The 18702-nt window shown below is 46.2% G+C and overlaps 1 protein-coding gene and 5 non-coding genes across 6 annotated transcripts; all 6 read right to left on the bottom strand.

Annotated features, from left to right (window-relative positions):
* Positions 1-772: 772 nt before the first annotated feature.
* RPL17 (ribosomal protein L17) lies at positions 773-15903 on the bottom strand. The gene is made up of 6 exons (XM_068251378.1): positions 15801-15903; positions 14639-14679; positions 6588-6722; positions 4483-4581; positions 3895-4086; positions 773-853 (listed from the first exon to the last, which is right to left on the bottom strand). Exons 1-6 carry the CDS (start codon positions 15838-15840, stop codon positions 806-808), a joined length of 555 nt encoding a protein of 184 aa, XP_068107479.1. The 5' UTR covers positions 15841-15903; the 3' UTR covers positions 773-805.
* LOC137532828 (small nucleolar RNA SNORD58) lies at positions 2762-2829 on the bottom strand. Its single transcript, XR_011024015.1, has one exon. It is a non-coding gene; the product is annotated as a small nucleolar RNA SNORD58 (small nucleolar RNA).
* Positions 4168-4234, bottom strand: LOC137532827 (small nucleolar RNA SNORD58). The gene has a single exon (XR_011024014.1). It is a non-coding gene; the product is annotated as a small nucleolar RNA SNORD58 (small nucleolar RNA).
* LOC137532824 (small nucleolar RNA SNORD58) lies at positions 6463-6528 on the bottom strand. The gene has a single exon (XR_011024013.1). It is a non-coding gene; the product is annotated as a small nucleolar RNA SNORD58 (small nucleolar RNA).
* On the bottom strand, positions 14528-14595 carry LOC137532837 (small nucleolar RNA SNORD58). The gene has a single exon (XR_011024019.1). It is a non-coding gene; the product is annotated as a small nucleolar RNA SNORD58 (small nucleolar RNA).
* A 22-nt stretch (positions 15904-15925) lies between the features above and the next one.
* Positions 15926-15993, bottom strand: LOC137532832 (small nucleolar RNA SNORD58). Its single transcript, XR_011024016.1, has one exon. It is a non-coding gene; the product is annotated as a small nucleolar RNA SNORD58 (small nucleolar RNA).
* Positions 15994-18702: the final 2709 nt, after the last annotated feature.

Below are 18702 nucleotides of genomic sequence, written 5' to 3'. Positions count from 1 at the left end.
AGCGCTTTGCTGAATTCTCTGATCATTCTCACTGCAGCATTTGCATAGATTGCAATCGTGCTGCATGCAGCGACTTGGGGCGATTGCGTTATTCGTTGTGTTGAAAAGGAATCAACGCAAATCACAGCAAAATCCTGATGCAAAACCTCAATCCGCATTTTGAATTCGTAGTGTGAACCAGCCCTTAGAGGCAGAGGATCAGCAGGACATCCAGGCAATGTGAATGTTTAACCTCCTTAGCGGTATTCACAAGTTCAGCTCTGGGTGTGATAGGAGCGGTATTCCCGAGCAGAGCGGTAGCCGCCGGGAGGTAACCGCAGAGCAATGCACGCATCAGGCATTTTAACACCTCCTGGGGGGGGGGGGGGGGGGGGGGGGTCCCCTCCTCTCCTCCGAGGCTCTGCTTCCCCATGGCGACAGCCGACAATCTCACTATAGGGTACAGCGCCACCAGGAGGACGGAGGGAGAACTGCAGCGCTGGATCCCAGGGAGGCGAGTGCTGAGCTGCTGCAGAACTCCCAAGCAACATGGGTTTTTTCCAGGTTTTATGATCTAAAAGCATGCAAAAACTAGCACCGCTTTTAGACCCTAAAATCCGAAAAGAATCATAACACCAAGGGAGTTAAAAGGGAATAAAGGTCAGCCTTCATTATTCATGTCACTTCCGATTCCCTTTTAGACTAAAGCAGACCTCTGTAGCTGAAGTAGTCAGGCTGTATACTATGAGCAGATAGAGGGTCGCCGTTTGACAATAAGACAGAAAACAAAGGATTACAAGGATCTTATTTATTTCTGTACACAGTTTTACTCCCGAGCCATGAGCTTCTGCTTTTTCAACTTTTTCTGAGAGACCTGCAAGAAAATAAAATGATTCTATGGTTATTTCTCATATTATGCCAAGATTTTCAATAGAACAGCATTTATACAGTACCGATACACAACAAGTAGCTCCCCATTACTGCCAAAACAGTTACTTTGTGTGAGGTGGGGCATATGGACGGAACAAAGGAGGTCACGGAGCCGCCCACTCTATGTAGGTTAAAGAAGCTGTTTAGATATATCCCCCCTAACCACTTCATGCAAGCAAAAAAAGGTGCACAAATAGGATGTTTAAATATACTAGCTTTTCTAGTCCACAGTGCTCTTTAAGGCCATTTCACAGAAAGAGCACTTTTGTAGCAAATTTCCATGCGCTTGAATATACTGTATTCCTATTGGTTATTTCACACTAGAGTGGTTTAGTTTTGTAAAAGTCACATAAGTGCTGCATGTAGCATTTCTGAAGGAAACACAATTCGGTATATAATAGGAAAGCGAAGACGCTGTAAAAAAAAAAAAAAAAAAAAAAAAAAAAAAAAAAAATAATAATAATAATTCGAAATTGCTTGCTAAAAAAAAAAAAAAAAAACCTTTATAAGGCTCGGACTCGCAACTAGGTTTGCAACGGTATGAAATATGACGGTATGTTAACGGTCTCTAAAAATAAGACGGTATACAGTAGTACACAATTATTGCCTTGTCGCTAATCTTTCAGGGGGCCACGCTCAGCGACGGGAGACAACGGAGTAGTGAGGGAAGCCTCAATAGGATCCGGAGGCTTCCATCTCTTACTGTAAGCATCTGATTTTGTACCTGAGCTTTGGCTCGCGTACACTTAAAGTTATAGTAGGTTACGGCCAGAACCCGAAAACTGTGGATCTGGCTGGCCAATACCCAAACTAGGCCAGCTATTGGTGCCTACAGTATAGGATAGCAAGGTAGGTGCCTCCAGTAGTTACCCTCGGTATAGGTGCCTCCACTGCAGTGGCGCGGGAGTGCAGGAAGAACCTACTCACCTTCCTTCTTCAGCCAATCACACATGGGGTCTATCTTGTTCCTGCCAGGCGTCATCACTTTAATAACAGCGCCCCCTGTGATGACATGCGGTTAAGTCATCACAGGGGGCGTGGTTACCAATGTGGGAGGATGTAGATTGTAGCCATATGTGGCCAAAGGAAGGTGAGTAGTTTCTCTCCCGATGCGACAGTTCTCCCCCCGCCTCCTAATACCAGCAAAACGGGATTGTGCATGGTATGATTACCATGCACAATCAAACCACAGTATACAGTCAACAAAACACATTGGAATTGCAATTTGCAGCGTAAAGAGCCTCAATGAGAGATTTTAAATTGGACCGATCCTGTAGGAATGCGATTTAATGCATTCTTTCAACGTGATCATTCTGAAAAATGCTGAATGCAGCACTTCTGCAATCACAAAATTGCAGTGACAAGACAAATAACATTTATATTGCGCTTTTCTCCTGGCGGACTCAAAGCGCCAGAGCAGCAGCCACTAGGGCACGCTGTATAGGCAGTAGCAGTGTTAGGGAGACTTGCCTAAGGTCTCCTACTGAATAGGTGCTGGCTTACTGAACAGAGCAGAGATTCGAACCCTGGTCGCCTGTGTCAGAGGCAGAGCCCTTAACCAGTACACTATCCAGACACCTTATAAGGTTCCACTTGCAGTGCTCATAGTGGGTCCCAGGCCCAAAATCTCTAATGCTTTTTTGTGTGTGTGAAACAATTCTTAATATTGCCCCTCATATCCAAGATGTGTGTGACCACCGCATGCCAGAGCAGAAATTACCAATTGCTGTAACACCATATCCACTAATTCACAGAGACAGAGAGAGAGAGAGAGAAAGGAGGGATGGAGAGAGAGAGAGAGAGAGAGAGAGAGGGGGGGGGGGGGGGGGGGATGGAGAGAAAAGGAATGCTGGTGGCTCAGATCAAAAGTTTTTTTTCATAGTAAAATCCAAAGGTGTCCTAAGATGGTCATCATTGTCACCAGCATCATAGGCAGAAAATGTTAAAGCTTTCACTCATTCACAATTTTCCAGCACACAAAATGTCCCGAAGAGTTACTCCCTTGGCTTATGCGAGTCAGTGGAACAGACCGGATGGTGGAGCGGGTTTTGTTACTGGCAGAGGATCGTGCATTAGTGATCCTGCTCTTGCCAGCTGGCTCCCTGCTGTGTCTGTGCCCCCATTCCCGTAACATGGTGTGCAGGGTGCGCTGCTCAAGACTACCTGTGTCCCCTGGCTTGTGGAGAGGAGCGTGCCAGCAACGTGTCAGTGGTGTAATGATCGGGGATGCTTCCTGTGTAGCAATCGCTGTCTCTCATATGTAGGACACCATCTAGTGACTTTTTCAGACACAGCTGTATCATCCTTAGGGCAGATCTGACAATGGGGAGGGGAGCCGACTTGTAGGACTAAAGTGGAGGTGGCTATACTAGGAAGGGGCTTATACACGAGTCAATCGCTTTTTCCCCCTGGTTTCTGAGGGAAAAGTGGGTACCTCAGCTTATATGCGACTATATACATAAATTCACTTATGTATCATTTTAAAAGGAACCCGTGGCGAGAGGGATATGAAGGATGACAGGTTTATTTCCCTTAAAACAATATCAGTTGCCTGGCAGCCCTGCTGATCCTCTGCCTCTAATACTTTAAGCCATATACCTCACATGCAGATCAGATGTATGACAAATCTGACAAGATTAGCTGCATGCTTGTTTCAGGTGTGTGATTTAGACACTATTGACCAAAAAGATCAGCAGGGCAGTAATGTTCAAAAGGAAATAAATGGCGGTCTCCATATACCTCTCACTACAGGTTCACTTTGAGGGGAATCTTCCATGAATTCTTGGGGGGGGGGGGGCTTTCTCCCCTGTACTCAATGACTTCACTCTCACTAAAAATTAAGAGTTCTGCTTTGTCACTACAAAAGCAATCCAGGAGTCAGAAGTTCTGCTTCCATCTGTTGCTTCTCTCAGTTATATTGAGTGAGAGGCTCCACAGACTGACGCAGTTTTACCAGCAACAAGCATAGCCAGATGATGATCTCACCTTCTTCTTCTGGGCAATTTCCTCCTCTGGTTTGGGGACGATCTGCTCCTTCTCTGTCAGGATCATCTCGAGGTGGCAGGGGGAACTCATGTAGGGATTGATACGCCCGTGAGCACGGTAGGTTCTCCTACGCATTTTAGGTGCTTTGTTCACCTGGATGTGCTCGATAACGAGGGAATCTACGTCCAAACCCTGCGAGGAAACAGAAGTGTGAACGCTGACAGTCAAAGCAAGCAAATGTCTAAAATTCACAGAGTGTGAAGAGGAATGCTGGTGGCTCAGATCAAAAGTTTATTTTCATGGTAAATCCAAAGGTGTCCTAAGATAGTCATCATTGTCACCAGCATGACCTCAGGCAAATAAAACTTTCATGTTAAATGGCAGCCAAACCCTAAATTAAACAAGCTCAATTTCAGTAGCTATCATGGGGATAAGTGCGAAACATGTACATACATGCTAACCTTGGCACTCCAGCTGTGACATAACTACAAATCCCATCATCCCCCAGCCCTGATCACGTTCCCCGTCCCACCACTGCCCTATACAAGTCCAGAAGTCTGCAGGGAGGCAGATGAGAGCAGCACACACCTTGAGTTCTGCATTGCTCTCGGCGTTCTTCAGCATGTGCAGGAGGAACTCTGCACTCTTCTTAGGCCAGCGCCCCTGTGTCCAGTCCCATTGCTTGGCCTAGGAGGAATACACAGGAAGATTAGAAGTGAATGGCTCTCAATAAGTGTCTCAGCAGCAAGGCAAGAATAATCTAGTAAGCACTCAAAAGGTCGGCAGTAGCCAGCAAAAAATACCAATCAACTTATGTTACCGGCTAATAGGATCATTTTACAACATATCAAAGAAAACCGACTAAACTGCATAAGCTGCAGGTCTTAAACATTTCGCACAACATATTTTCCCATTTAAATTCTCCATATCATATTTGGGGTTTATGTGGGTCCTCTATAATCTTTGCAGCCACACCACATTGCTAGCTGCCCCTCGGTTTGTGACTGGGCTCAGCCGGGGCCACAACACACGCTCTATCCTCTCCACACACGATCCCAAATGGCTGTGGACAGGAGCCGTGGCAGAGTGTTCTGGCCATGCAGTTTGGAAACTAACAGCGCCTGCCCAAGATGAGCACCACAACTGAGAGGCAAAGGCAGTGTGACCGCAAGGATTATGGGGAACTTCGAAAGGGTCCAGGTATGGTCACATCTCGTTTAATTTTTTCAGTCCAGGTGTGCATTAAGTAAATTATTTCTCCGTTAGCCTGCCAGGGTCCCCGAAGTACGGAGACGTAAATATTTAGCTCTCCATGATCCTACGCAGGTGTACTAGCGGCTTTTTGTTCAGGTAAGGCAGAAATACCAGAACCCAATCGATCCGCTCTTCTGCACAGGCGCGAATCCTTTTGCACCTGCGCAGTAGAGCGGATACGATCGGGCTCGGCTATTTCCACTTAGCCCGAAGGAAGAGCCGCTACTGCGCCGGATTACGGGGAGGTAAATATATCAAGCCCTGTCGGGGGAGGATTGCCTGCAGCTACAGGGGAGGGGGAAGCCTCATTGGGACCCTGAGGCTTCCCTCTCCCGAGGTAAGTACCCCCCAGGGGAGTTTTTTTTAATACAGGTTCTTTTTAACAGTCTTACAGCGGTTTATAACAATCATTGCTGTTTTTGTTTTAACCACTCAATGATCGCCTAACGCCGATAGGCGTCGGCAGGTCGCAAGTGGTTTCCCATGGAGTTCCATGTCAGGGTGTCTTCGTGAACAGTCTGCGAGCCGCCGATCGCGGCTCGCAGGCTAAATGTAAACACTACATCATACGCGCAGCGCCGTAAAGGAGATCGGCGATCCCCAGCCTCTGATTGGTCGGGGGATCGCCGGCATCTGATAGGCTGAAGCCTATCCTAGGTGGCGCAGGACGGATATCTGTCCTGCACAGCCCATACCAAGAGGGTGGAAATCACTGCCGAGGGGGGGGCTTTGAGGAGCCCCCCCCCCCCCCCGCAGCACATCCCCCCAGTGGGGAAAAAAAAGGGGGGGGGAGGGGGTTGGGGGAAAATCTGGTCGCCCTGGCTGAAACCTGATCTGTGTTGTGGGCTGGAGAGCCCACGCAGCACAGATTAGTCAGAGAAGCCCTGGTCCTTAAGTGGTTAAAGATGATACTTTTACTATAAGTATGCTTGCTGTAAGATACCATTTCTCACTGCCATTTTGGTTAACCCATTCATAAAGACAATTGGGAGTGTGTGGGAAGGGTGAATGGTTTATTTTGTTTTTACAAACACCCAGGGGACTATCACAGTATGGGCCACATTTGCCACAAATGGAGAGCTGGGTCAATTTTCCTGAAATACAGCACTAACTTCCCAATAGAGGGGAATCGAGAAAGAAGTGCCCAACTATCATTCAACTACAAGCTGAAGTATGAAATTATGGGATACATCTTAAACTCATTAACAGCCTCGGAGTGTTTTGCAAAGATTGTGGAACTTATTAAAACCGGAAGTTGTAGAAACATAACAGCAGATAACAGAACCGAGCCAAAATAAAATTTATCAGTCAAGAGTTGCTCAGAATATAGATTGTTTTCATGGTTATTCCAAAGGTGTCCTAAGTTAGTCATCACCGCAACTCTACTGCATTTAGACAAATCCACAGGTTTACACACAATACGCGGGAGGCACACTGACCTGAGCACACCTGCCGACACCTCCGTTGTAGCGGCGGAAAGGTACGCACTGCTTCTTCAGGGTGACGTCTTTCAGATACTTGGTGGCCTTGCGGATGTGCATGCCCTTAATAGCTTGTGCTGTCTCACGTGTGTTCTAGGAGGAGGAGGACAGGTTACATTTCAGCAACTCCTGATACTGGCATCCCATGACAACATTCTACACAGATGTGGGCAGAGAGGGAGAGTGGTATGACTGAAAACCATCTAGTCTACAATTAAACACTGAACTAGTCCCCTAAAATGATCAAGTTGGGTGAGAAGTAGGAATGCTGTACAGGCATTCATTGCCCTTTGCTGGGCCACTGGATTTGTTTTTTTGCCAATTTGTACTAAATTACATGTGTAGTGGGAGGGTAAAGCGGGATGGTCACCAGAAAAGACCACTTTACTTACGGTAAAGTCTTTTCCAGTAGTCATGAGGACAGCACCCCTGGATGAGACTTGTCTCCCTCCCCACTGTGGACAGGAAACTGTTAAAAGAAGAATTTGCATAAGCAATAGGCAGCCACATATAAGATACTACACCTGCCACAGTACCTCAGTTAATAAAAAGATGACACGGACATTTAATGATGCTTACACAAACTTATTTCTCTTTCCTACCCAAATAAGGGCGGGTTGCAGGGGTGCTGTCCTCATGACTACTGGAAAAGACTTTACCGTAAGTAAAGTGGTCTTTCCCAGAACGTCATTTCGGACAGCACCCCTGGATGAGACGATATACAAGAGTTAAAACCTTAGGGTGGGACCACAGCTTGCAAAACTTTCCTTCTGAAGGATAAACCTGCAGAGACAGATACATTAAGGCAATAGTGCTTTACAAACGTATTGTGACTTGACCAGGTCGCAGCTCTGCAAATCTGATCTATAGAGGCCCCTGCCCTCTCTGCCCAAGAAGTCGAAATTCCTCTTGTGGAATGAGCCATGATAGAATTGAATTGCTCCCCCTGTGTCTGATATGCTAATGAAATAGCCCAAACAAATGTATACCGTAATCTGTGTAGGATTTAATTAAGGAAGATTTCTCCCAATTAATGATCCAACCTAGATCTTGTAGTAAGACTACTGTCGTAACAATCTGATCTCTTACCGAATTGGGAGATGTCCCCCAAAACAGAAAATCAAGGTAACCCAAAATGTTAACCTTTCTCTGTCTAAGTGTAGCCAGAACCCCAGACATTACCTTCATAAACAACCCTGGAGCTGAGGATAATCCGAAGGACAAAGCATTAAACTGATACATTCTTACCTCTTCCTCCATCTGGATGGCAAACCTTAAAGAGACTCTGTAACATTCAAAACATCCCCTGGGGGGTACTCACCTCGGGTGGGGGAAGCCTCCGGATCCTAATGAGGCTTCCCACGCCGTCCTCTGTCCCACGGGGGTCTCTCCGCAGCCCTCCGAACAGCCGGCGACTGTGCCGACTGTCATTTCAATATTTACCTTTGCTGGCTCCAGCGGGGGCGCTGTGGCGGCTTTCCATTCCGAACTACACGGAAATACCCGATCTCATTCGGGTCCGCTCTACTGCGCAGGCGCAGGAAACTTGCGCCTGCGCAGTAGAGCGGACCCGACGGCGATCGGGTATTTCCGTGTAGTTCGGAGCCGACAGCCGTCAGAGCGCCTGCGCAGGAGCCAGGAAGGTAAATAATGACGTCACCGCTGCCCGGACTCCACGGAGGGCTGCAGCGAGACCCCTGACGGATGGAGGACGGCGTGGGAAGCCTCATTAGGATCCGGAGGCTTCCCCCACCCGAGGTGAGTACCCCCCAGGGGATATTTTTATGTTACAGTTCCTCTTTAAGCATTATTGAGAAGTCAGATGTATCGGTAATTGAAGATACGCATGTTTTCAGTCTAGAAAGGCTAGGAAATCGTCCTTCTGTAAGAGATGAATAATAGATCAAATCCATCCTGAATTTTCTGTATTTTACCTTCTGGTTTAGACTCTTTAAATTTAGTATGAACTGATAATTTCCCTGTAGCTCCTTTACTAGAAAAAACACAGGGCAATAGAATCCCTGTCCTCTGACATTTCGGTACTTCTCGAATTACCCTTTTTTTTTTTTTTTTTTCTAAACAGGGAAAGGACTTTCGATTGTAGGGCTGAAAACTTTATTTGGTCCTGCAAGCGGGGAGTAATGCAAAAGCTCTTAAAAGGAGGCTGGCTGAACTCTATTCTGTATCCCTCCAAAAAAAAAAAAAAAAAAAAAAAAAAAAAAAACACCTTAAGGGCTCTTTCCCACTAAGACGTTGCGTTAGATGCGACGCTAAGGTCACATAACGTGCCCCCAACGCAACGCATGTGAGCTTTGAAGTTGGATGCTATTTAGAGCCACGTTATGCGTCTCCTGATGGGTCTGTGATGCGTACTTTTTGACGCATACTATCGGACGAAAACGGCGCATGCGGCAAAAGACTGGAGAGCACGTGATCGGAAAACTCCGCATCACGTGGTCCTGCCAGCCAATAAGCGGCCGCTCCAGGAAGTTAACACTGCAGTGCATATTAATTAGTTATGTGGCTGGCCACAACAGCGGACTCTCCCCTCCTCTCCTGCAAGAAAAAACAAAAAACACACATTATTGAGCATATGCAAACAGTCTAATGCGGCTAAAACCGTGTATAACGCACAGCATGATGCACTTTCTTTAAACGTCCAGCGTTAGAGTGTAACACAACGTGGGCACTGTGAACAGCCCATTGATTTGTCATTACTGTGAGCTGGGCTGCGTTACAAGCTGCTCTAACCTGCGCCCGTAACGTCCCACTGTGAAAGAAGCCTAAATAACCAATATTTTGTGCACTGTAGTTGCCATGTTTTGAAATTTGCAATTCTCCATCTCACTGGAATACTAGCGTCATTGCTTATCTGACTTCTTGGTAAAAGTGAAGTTGGACTTAGGGCCGGTTCACATTACAAACGCGGACGGCCACGCATGCGGAACGCAACGCGTACGAACGCACGCCATCCGTGTTTGCATGCGTTGCGTGGCTGATCCCATCACTGAAAAGTGAATGGGACAGCCGCGCGTTTTAGCTAAATCTGCGTGCAGCATGCGTTCCCGGACCGCACAGGTCCGGAACGCATGCAGTGTGAACATCAGACAGTGCACTCTGTGCACTGTCTGATGTCGTGCGTGTTGGCCTTCTGCACGCGTTTCCAAAACGCAGCTGGAAACGTGTGCAGTCTGAACAGGCCCTTAGGCTTCTGTGACTTCTAGAGAGCCCATCTCCTGCCCTTAGAGGACTAGGGATCTGACTATTCTTAGAGGGAGGGACGAAAGGACCGTTTACTTTGAAAAGGTCCTTTCTTAAAGGAATACTATCGATACCCAAGTGTTCTAAAATGACAATGTACAAATAATGTCTAAGTTGCTGTGTAAACATTTTCCTACCTTTCATGTTAAATATCAAGAGGCAAAAGCTGTAATTTACTGAGGGTAGGATTAGCTATATCGGGACAAATCAATTGCAGAAGGGGTGTCTACTTCAATGCACAGCCAGAGTTGCATATCGGACTACAGAAAGCAAATATCAAACAAACTCTGAAAGCAAAAAACAGTATGAAAAGCTGTAACAATTAGTTACATTTCCTCTGCTCTCTACAGACACTTCAGTCCGAAACAGGACACAGAAGCTGCAGCTGTTCTCTCTGTCACACACAGTTACACAGAGTTATCTGATCAAGTGTGAGGGGAATTTCCCCTTTCCTCATGGCTCAGAGTCAGTTTTGTCAGTAAAGTTTGAAAGCATTTTGATAACAGTAAACAAAGAGGTTGCTACTAAAATGTATACACCAGTACTTAGCAACACTTCCCAACAATTCCTGTGTCAATTGAAAATATGTGAATCGATAGAATTCCTTTAACAGGAATACTTTTTTTTTTTTTTTTTTTTTTTAAATGTGTGTCTGCCGTTCTGTTTAGAGGGTTGTCTAACTGACTCAAACAGCAGACCCCCTTCACAAGGTACACCACATAACTTGATTTTGAAGAATTGTCATCATTCCAAGTTTTTACCCATACACCTCTTCTGGCTGAATTAACTAATGCCGTAGTTCTGGCCATAAATTTAACCGTATCATCTGAAGCGTCCACTAGATAATTGGAAGCATTCCAAACTTTAGGGAAATCATTCAAAATTTCCCAGAAATCCTCAAAAAAGTAGGTCAGTTTTGTTTGATACCCTTGAAAAATATGAATCTAATTTAGGCGGGGTTCCCAAAACCCTGATCTTCAGGAGAAAAAACAACATTTAGATAATGATCTGGGCCAAAAAAAAACTTTTCCTAGATTATCCCACTCCTTAATCCTAATCTTAAGAGTAGAATGGACTGGAATAAGGCGAGAATGAGGATCCGCCAAACTCTCATACATTTGATCCAAAGGTGTCAAAGATTTCTGCTCAGACTTAATACCTATTAGTAAGTCTTTCATTAATTCAGGAAAAAAACATTGCGGTTAGGGCTCTTTTCCACTATGAAATGCGATCGCAACCGCATTTGCGATCCCAATCGCACTTCAATTTCCACTATGCGATTGCGCTACTATACTTATAGTACAGCTCAATTGCATACAATGCAGGAGGATGACGATTGTGCTTTGTCCAAATCGCATCGCAATCAGATTGCACTAATGGAAATTGCTGCTGCAGTTTCCATTGGTTTAACGTACCTCGTGATCAGAATCAAATCGTAACTCGCAGAGTAATGAAAAAAAGGCCCTTAGTCAGTTTTACTCAATCTTCCTCCTAGTTTGATACATTTTCTCTGTGCAGAGAGAGTTACTATAAAGGAGGCAGCCCCAGCATTCCTTTACATGTGCATTTTTGTTTAAATTGCCTCTCCTTGCCCTGAATCTGTCTAGTTCTTTTAAACAATCTATTTAATTGCTGCAGCTTAGAAGAACTTCAAGAATGTTACACATGCAGGCTTTCTAATGTGAAATTTATCTGAAAACAGGTACCCAAGGGGTTAAAAACACAGCCTGGGTATTCTGGGATGCAGTTTGTTCTGCTCTCACTGCAGCTGCCTGGGAGGTCTGTCTCTCCATTAGCTTGCCTGTTATGGCTGGCTTATCGCCTTCTCTAAACAGCCAGGGTTTCTCTGCTCACATTTGCCTGCTTTAATTTTTATGAATTAACCTTCAGTGACCTGTGTTGTGATAATCTCCGCACAAGTTGTTAATTTCCTGCACCTGCTCAGGAATTATAGATTTTCATGCGGACACAGGTTTTATGAATGCACACTTTACTAAATGGTGGGTAAAGTCAGCTGTTTTGAGCATTACCGCATGCAGGAATGCTCAATAAATAGAGGCCTATGTCTCTTGGAAGCAGGAGGCATAGTTAGAGGTGCAGACAACATAGGAGATGATGGATTAGCTATAACAGGTAGATAAGCCATAGCAGTACTAGTCCCAGGCCCATCTGAAGCAGCTGAGGCGGTAGAAGCAATAGCAGAATCTTTAATTTCCTATTGCTGTGGGCCTTCTCTGTACAATACTGGCACAATTTCCATTCAGAGTTGCCAATCCATGCTGACTGGACTGAGTAGAAGATTTTTCAGACTTTTCAACCTTCTCAGTCTTATGTCTTTTGGGGTATAAAACATAATAAACGATAGCCAGCCATTAGACAAATCCCTCTATACATAACATACATCCAGCCAAGCAGAAGAAACATAATCACATCTACTTGCCAGAGAGGGATCCTGGGCAGATTCAGCAGATTGTGCAGGAGCTGACCCAGAGGCGTCCTCCATGATCCCAGCCACAAACCAGAGTGCATCATGGACTCTACAAACTTATACCTGTGCTGCTGATTTGATGCAGCTGATCAAATTATGCATGCGGCCCCTGCCGGCTAAGCATATGCTTAATCAGCTTCTTACCTTAAGGAATCAGCTGTACGCCGATTCCTAATCACCGCAGCAGCCCCTGCCGCCCGGCTCAGACTTCAGATCACGCGGGACGCCAGCGCGTGACTACCTCCGGTTCAACTGGAAGTGAACTCTCTCCAATGCACGCACCTGCGCGCATAAAGTTGCTGCCTCCGATGGAGAAGCCTCCTCCACGCTGCAGGGCTCCGACTGTTCACTGAACAGTGCTGCTTGGAGCCCTGGAAAACGCTGCCCCTGCCGCCTGACATGGATGGCACTCCTGGAGACCTCTCCCATGCATCCCGTCCGGGACAGGAAACTAAACTGAGGTACTGTGGCAGGTGTAGTATCTTATATGTGGCTGCCTATTGCTTATGCAAATTCTTCTTTTAACAGTTTCCTGTCCACAGTGGGGAGGGAGACAAGTCTCATCCAGGGGTGCTGTCCGAAATGACGTTCTGGGAAAATAAAAATTTCAACAGCAACTGGTCTGAGTGTATTAAGTGATAAAGATGCTAATCCTGCATTCAAAACTTTCTGCTGTTATGATTTGGAGTTATATACTTTAGGAGCACTGGCCCTTTAATAGTCAGTGCCAAACAGTTGCATGCTGGGGGTTATTTTTATCTATAATATATTCCTCCTCTTCTCTTTATTTCCCTGCTTAGCTTCTTATCTGAAACATGATCCTCTGCTCACTTGTGTTAACAAGCAAAGCTGAGGTGACTCAGCGATTGGAGAAAAGAAACAAAGTAAAGGGCAGAAATGACATCAGTATTTAGCCTAAACTGTGGGCAAAAGACATGGTTCCTACCAGGAACAGAATTCTCTTCATTTACTGTATAAAATTCACTGATATCAAAACTTGTGACAGTACAATACATGTGTTATATAAGTAGATCAAGTATTTATCTACTTATCGATGTGTTTTTCCCTGGCATAGTATGGCTAATCTTTCTGCTTTAAAGCAGCGCAATGGAGGGGAACCCTTCCAACTCCAGAGGACAGGTAAGTATAAAGGCCTCCTACAGCACATGTAGGCACAAGTAGTTACATATAGCGTCAGTTCAGGTTTCCTTAAAAAAAATAAATCATTGGATCAGGGCTTACTCAGAAGTCTGCACATCAGGAAGCACAATTTTCAACATGTCAGTATCTCTTCACTTCCCAGACCAGGAGAGAGAGTGTACAGCTGTACCCAGTGATGCGAAAAGTTTTTTTCTATTTATCTACCTCCAATGTCCATGAACTGCTAACCCACTGTACCCCTACCCCACCCTGTTCCATGTCCCCCCACTTTTGCAATGCCTGTATGAATCTTGGTCATGCCAATAACCAATTGCTCCCAATTCTCACTGCCTGCCATAAAGTTACTACTGTGCTATGTACTGTATTGTCAGACCCAATGTAATACACTGGTGCTTGCAGTGTCCCTCCAAAAGTTGGCCTAATAGGCCGGTTGTGGGCTAACTGTATGCGCAGCCTAAGCTGCACTACCGACCACAGGAACACAACCAGGAGGCGCTTAGCACAGGGCCGCACGTGCAGCCTTTATAGGAGCACAGCAACTGAAGGGAGAAGAGCGGAGTGAAGGAAAGGTAACAGGAGAACGGCAGGGGCTGGAAGAAGCCCCAGGTAAGTTACACTAGCCATCTTGTCACGTTAGGTTCCTTTTTAATGGTCACAAATGATCATATAAAGGTGGCCTTAAAGCCATCTGCCAAGACTATCACTTATCCTTGGTGTCCTGAGGAGGCGTGAGGTCATGCGAAACAGCTGCCGACACTGGCACGTTTGTAATCTGTTGTAAGCCTGACCGTGCTTAAATAAAATATTTCTGCAACTGGAGTTCCGGAATCCGTCTTCTTCTTACCAGAATTTAAGACTATCACTTAAGAACAACTCACATATGCAGACAAAGCAGGAGACCCACATACATACAAGACGGAAGACCCGATGATGGGCATGGCTTGCACAGCAATATAGTCAATGGCTCTGGATATTACACAAGACACCTGCTGCTCAGAATTCTTAATTATATTTTCACACGTTTATCAAAGGTGTCCTAAGAAGACATCACAGCAGCAATGATCTCCACAAGCACAACACAGAGACAATGGACTCTTACCTTGAAATGCACTCGCAGGTTGGAGCCCCGAGCCTTGCATGCTGCACAGAACATTGATACAATTAATTAGGACAAAAATTAAATCAATCATTATCAAGGTAATAAATGTATACAACACTTTTCTCCCGAGGGACTCAAAGCCCTGTGCGGAGGACTTCTTACACTAGTCTACTACACAATCCCAAAGGCTCAGCGTCAAACTAACTGGGTACCCCATATTCCTACAAGCCTCTCCATATACTGAATTACATAAATCTAAACATGCTGAAGAGAGGAAAGCCCCAACATTATTGTATATAAGACACTGTGAAAATAAGGGCTATGAGTGTTTTAACTCTCAGTGCAAGGGTACCTGAAGTTGGCGGGGGAGGGGGAAATGGATACTTAGGGTCGGTTCACATTGGGGGCTTGCCCGCTCCTACTGGCGCTAGAATCTCAGATTTTAACTTGTGATTCCCGTCAATAGAACAAGAGTCACAGCGCAACCGTCCCAAAGATGCTTCATGCAGCGCGTTTGATCGAAATCGCAAACGCCCGAGTGTGAATGTATCCAAAGGGATACATTAGTAGCAGTGCTTTGCTGATCGCCGGCAATAAGCAAAGTGCTGAAATAGCTCCAAGTGTGAACCAGCCCTTACCTCAGTAGAGGGAGGACTCCAGATAGTCCAGAGGCTTCCCCAGTCTTCCTACAACCCTCTATTTAAACCCTTCTTACAAAACTTGACAGGTATGTTGGATATCGATTACGAATATCGTTTACGGTGGCAGCGGCTGTTTGGTGTACCGGTTATTAAGGGTTCTGGCTCTGATGCAGGATTCAAAACTCGGCTATTCCTGTTTAGTAAGCCAGCACCTATTCAGTAAGGAAACCTTGGGCAAGACTTCCTAACGCTGCTGGTGGCTGCTGCTCTGGAGCTTTGAGTCAGCCAGAAGAAAAGCACAATATAAACGCTCTGAGTCTGTACGACCATGTGCCCCTCTCTCTGTATGAGCGCAGCTACACTGTGCAGGCACAAAGTATGGCCTCTGCAGTAGCATGAACTGCTCCATGCTAGCGCAAACTCCACTGGTGCATGCACTTGTACACAGAAGGGAGCACAGCCGTGAAGATAAACAGGGGAGGGGGGGGGGCTACTTTTGTTTAAGAACAGAAACCACTTACATTTCGTCGGGTTCTCGGGGTCAAGAGAATAGCGGACCATTTTGGAGTTTCACCTGGGGATATAAAGCAAGTACAGGTCAGAGACTCAAGTGATTACAACGTGCAAACTGGTCAGACATATCAAAGCTGCTCAGCTTAATAAAGTTATTTTCATTTTTAAATCCAAAGGTGTCCTAAGAAGTCATCACAGCAGCTGGAAGATACTTGGCTAAGGCTGGGTTCACACTAAGTGTGCTGCACTGCATTTCAACAGACTGGCCTGTCGACAGAAAATCTATTATGCGGGGTACACAAAATGCCATTTCCCATCTGGTCGACGTGTAATCCGACAGTAAGTTGCATCTTGTGTACATGTACAAACTTGAGCAGATCAGGTATGACGGAAAGATTCATCCTAGTCCTGATCGGAAAGGAAACCGCATTGTGTACACCAAAGCATTAAATGCCCACCCCCTACCCAACCAAAATGCAAGATATTTCCTTGCTCACACTAACTATAGGCACCTAGGCTGATAGCCATGGAACATTCCATAGGCACCTTTTGCAGGTAGCCAACAAGGTTGAGCACTACATGGTAGATACTTCATGATCCTGTACACATTGTGGATACTGGAACCAAGATTAAGAAATTTACTCCCCTTAGCAAAGTTGAGCATGGTACTTCTCCATCTATGCCCATTACACCATCACAGCGACAGCCTAGTTATAAGAAGCATAGGAAGAGCACAGGACTACATCACTGTGAGAAAGCTGATCTTTGTATGTTACAGATCTCCAGGTTGTAAAGGGGAGCTGAAGAGAGAGCAGGCTGCCATGTTTATTTCCTTTTAAGCAATACCAGTTGCATGGCTATCCTGCTGATCCTCTGCCTCTAATACTATTAGCCATAGCCCCTGAACAAGCATGCAGCAGATCAGGTGTTTCAGACTTTAAAGTCAGATCTGACAAGACTAGCTGCATGCTCGTTTCTGGTGTTATTCAGATACTACTGCAGAGAAATAGACCAGCAGGGCTGCCAGGCAACTGATATTAATTAAAAGGAAATAAATATGGCAGCCTCCGTATACCTCTTACTTCAGTTCCCCTTTAAGTCTTGTACACAACTTAAATCTATATTGGCTGATTTTACCAACTCCATGTAGTGTGAGGACCAACAGATACTGAATACCATCAACAGACCACGTAGTGGAATTCTCACACTACATGGAGGTGGTAAAAAAGCATTTTAAAAAGTGCATAGTCCTATCACTAACTGTCCAGAGGTGCTCACAATCTAATCCTGCCATAGTCAGTCTAAAGTCCTACCTCATTATTTATATAGCACTGACATCTTCCCACCCAGGTTTCCGCTTCTTTAGTAGGCTCCCCCTAGGCCGGAGATTCCGATCCATCTACACCAGGACCACAAGGCACAGGAACAGTTTCTTCCCCTCAGCCGTAAACTACCTGAACTCTTAGGCCCCGTTCACACTGCACGCGTTTCCAGCCGCGTTTTGGAAACGCGTGCAGGTGGCCGACACGCACGACATCAGACATTGCATAGAGTGCAATGTCTGATGTTCACACTGCATGCGTTCCGGACCTGTGCGGTCCGGGAACGCATGCTGCACGCATTTTTTGCAAAAACGCATGGCTGTCCCATTCACTTTTCAGTGATGGGATCAGCCACGCAACGCATACAAACGCGGATGGCGTGCGTTCGTACGCGTTGCGTTTTGTGTGCGTGCCCGTCCGCGTTTGTAATGTGAACGAGGCCTTAGAACCCTCCTCATCCAACCACAACAAGTGGTGTCTGGTAGCACCAGCTTGACGGCACGGCTGCACACTTCATATAAATACGTGTTCAAATGTGTCCAAATGCTGTAACTGTACCCTTTATATTGTCTGTCTGCTTACATATATGTATTGTTATGTCCTGCTCGTTCTCACACTAGCCCTGTACTTGCCAAACCCAATTCCGGGCACGGCCCAGTCGTGCTTGGCGAAATAAAAGATTCTGATTCAGTAGCACTGTACAGAGTATATAGTCCTGTCACTGACTGTCCCCAGAGAAGCTCACAATTAAATCCTACCAAAAGCATATGTCCATCATAGTCTAGGGTTGGTTTAGGGGGAAGCCAATTATCTTATTTTTGAGAGGTGGGAGAGTGCCCAGAGTACACAGACACAGGGAGAACATACAAACCAAGGAGCCAGCGCTGCAAGGAGAGAGTGCTAACCACTACACCTTTATAAATAACAAATGCCTATACAAATGTGACAATCAAGGCAAAAAAGAAACAGGCAAATCAATGATCACTACCATAAAAAGCCCCATGCGTGTCCTCAGTGCAGCATAAGCAGGAGATACAAGATCTTCACTGGAGACTCAGATAGAAGGCCTGACAACGATGCAGCACACGCAGGGTTCCCATGTAGGCAGGGCATGCTGGGACATGTAGTGCGCCTCACCATGACACCAGAGTGATCAGCAGCAGCACAGAGCTCACCCTGCAGTACAAGCAGCCCGGCACAGCTCTCCCCTCCAGCACCCCCGCCTCATACCAGCCTCTAACCTCTCCTCACACGGCGCCCCGTCCCCCCAGCAGCACGCCGGGGCCCCCCGGGCCAGGATGGCGGAGATACCGGGGAGATTGTACTCCGACTATCCGAGCCGGCCCTGCTGCCATGTCTCACTCACCTCAGGCCGCACAGGAAGAGGACTCGCTAAGCATTCTGGGAGTGGTATCACAGCGCCAAATCTCGCGAGAGCCAGCCCCGAAGTCTCGGAGAGCCAGAGCGGCGGCCATCTTGCCAACCAGGGCTGCCAACCAATTCTGCTTCAACCAAAAGCTGCCAGTGCCACTTCCATAGCTCCCAACTGACCCTCTTTCAGAGGGACTGTCCCTCTTTGGGAGCCCTG

The sequence above is a fragment of the Hyperolius riggenbachi genome, chromosome 1, assembly GCF_040937935.1.
Source record: "Hyperolius riggenbachi isolate aHypRig1 chromosome 1, aHypRig1.pri, whole genome shotgun sequence".
NCBI classification, from domain to species: domain Eukaryota; kingdom Metazoa; phylum Chordata; class Amphibia; order Anura; family Hyperoliidae; genus Hyperolius; species Hyperolius riggenbachi.
The sequence above is the reverse complement of the archived record's forward strand: the minus strand, read 5'-3'. Positions and strand labels throughout refer to the sequence as shown.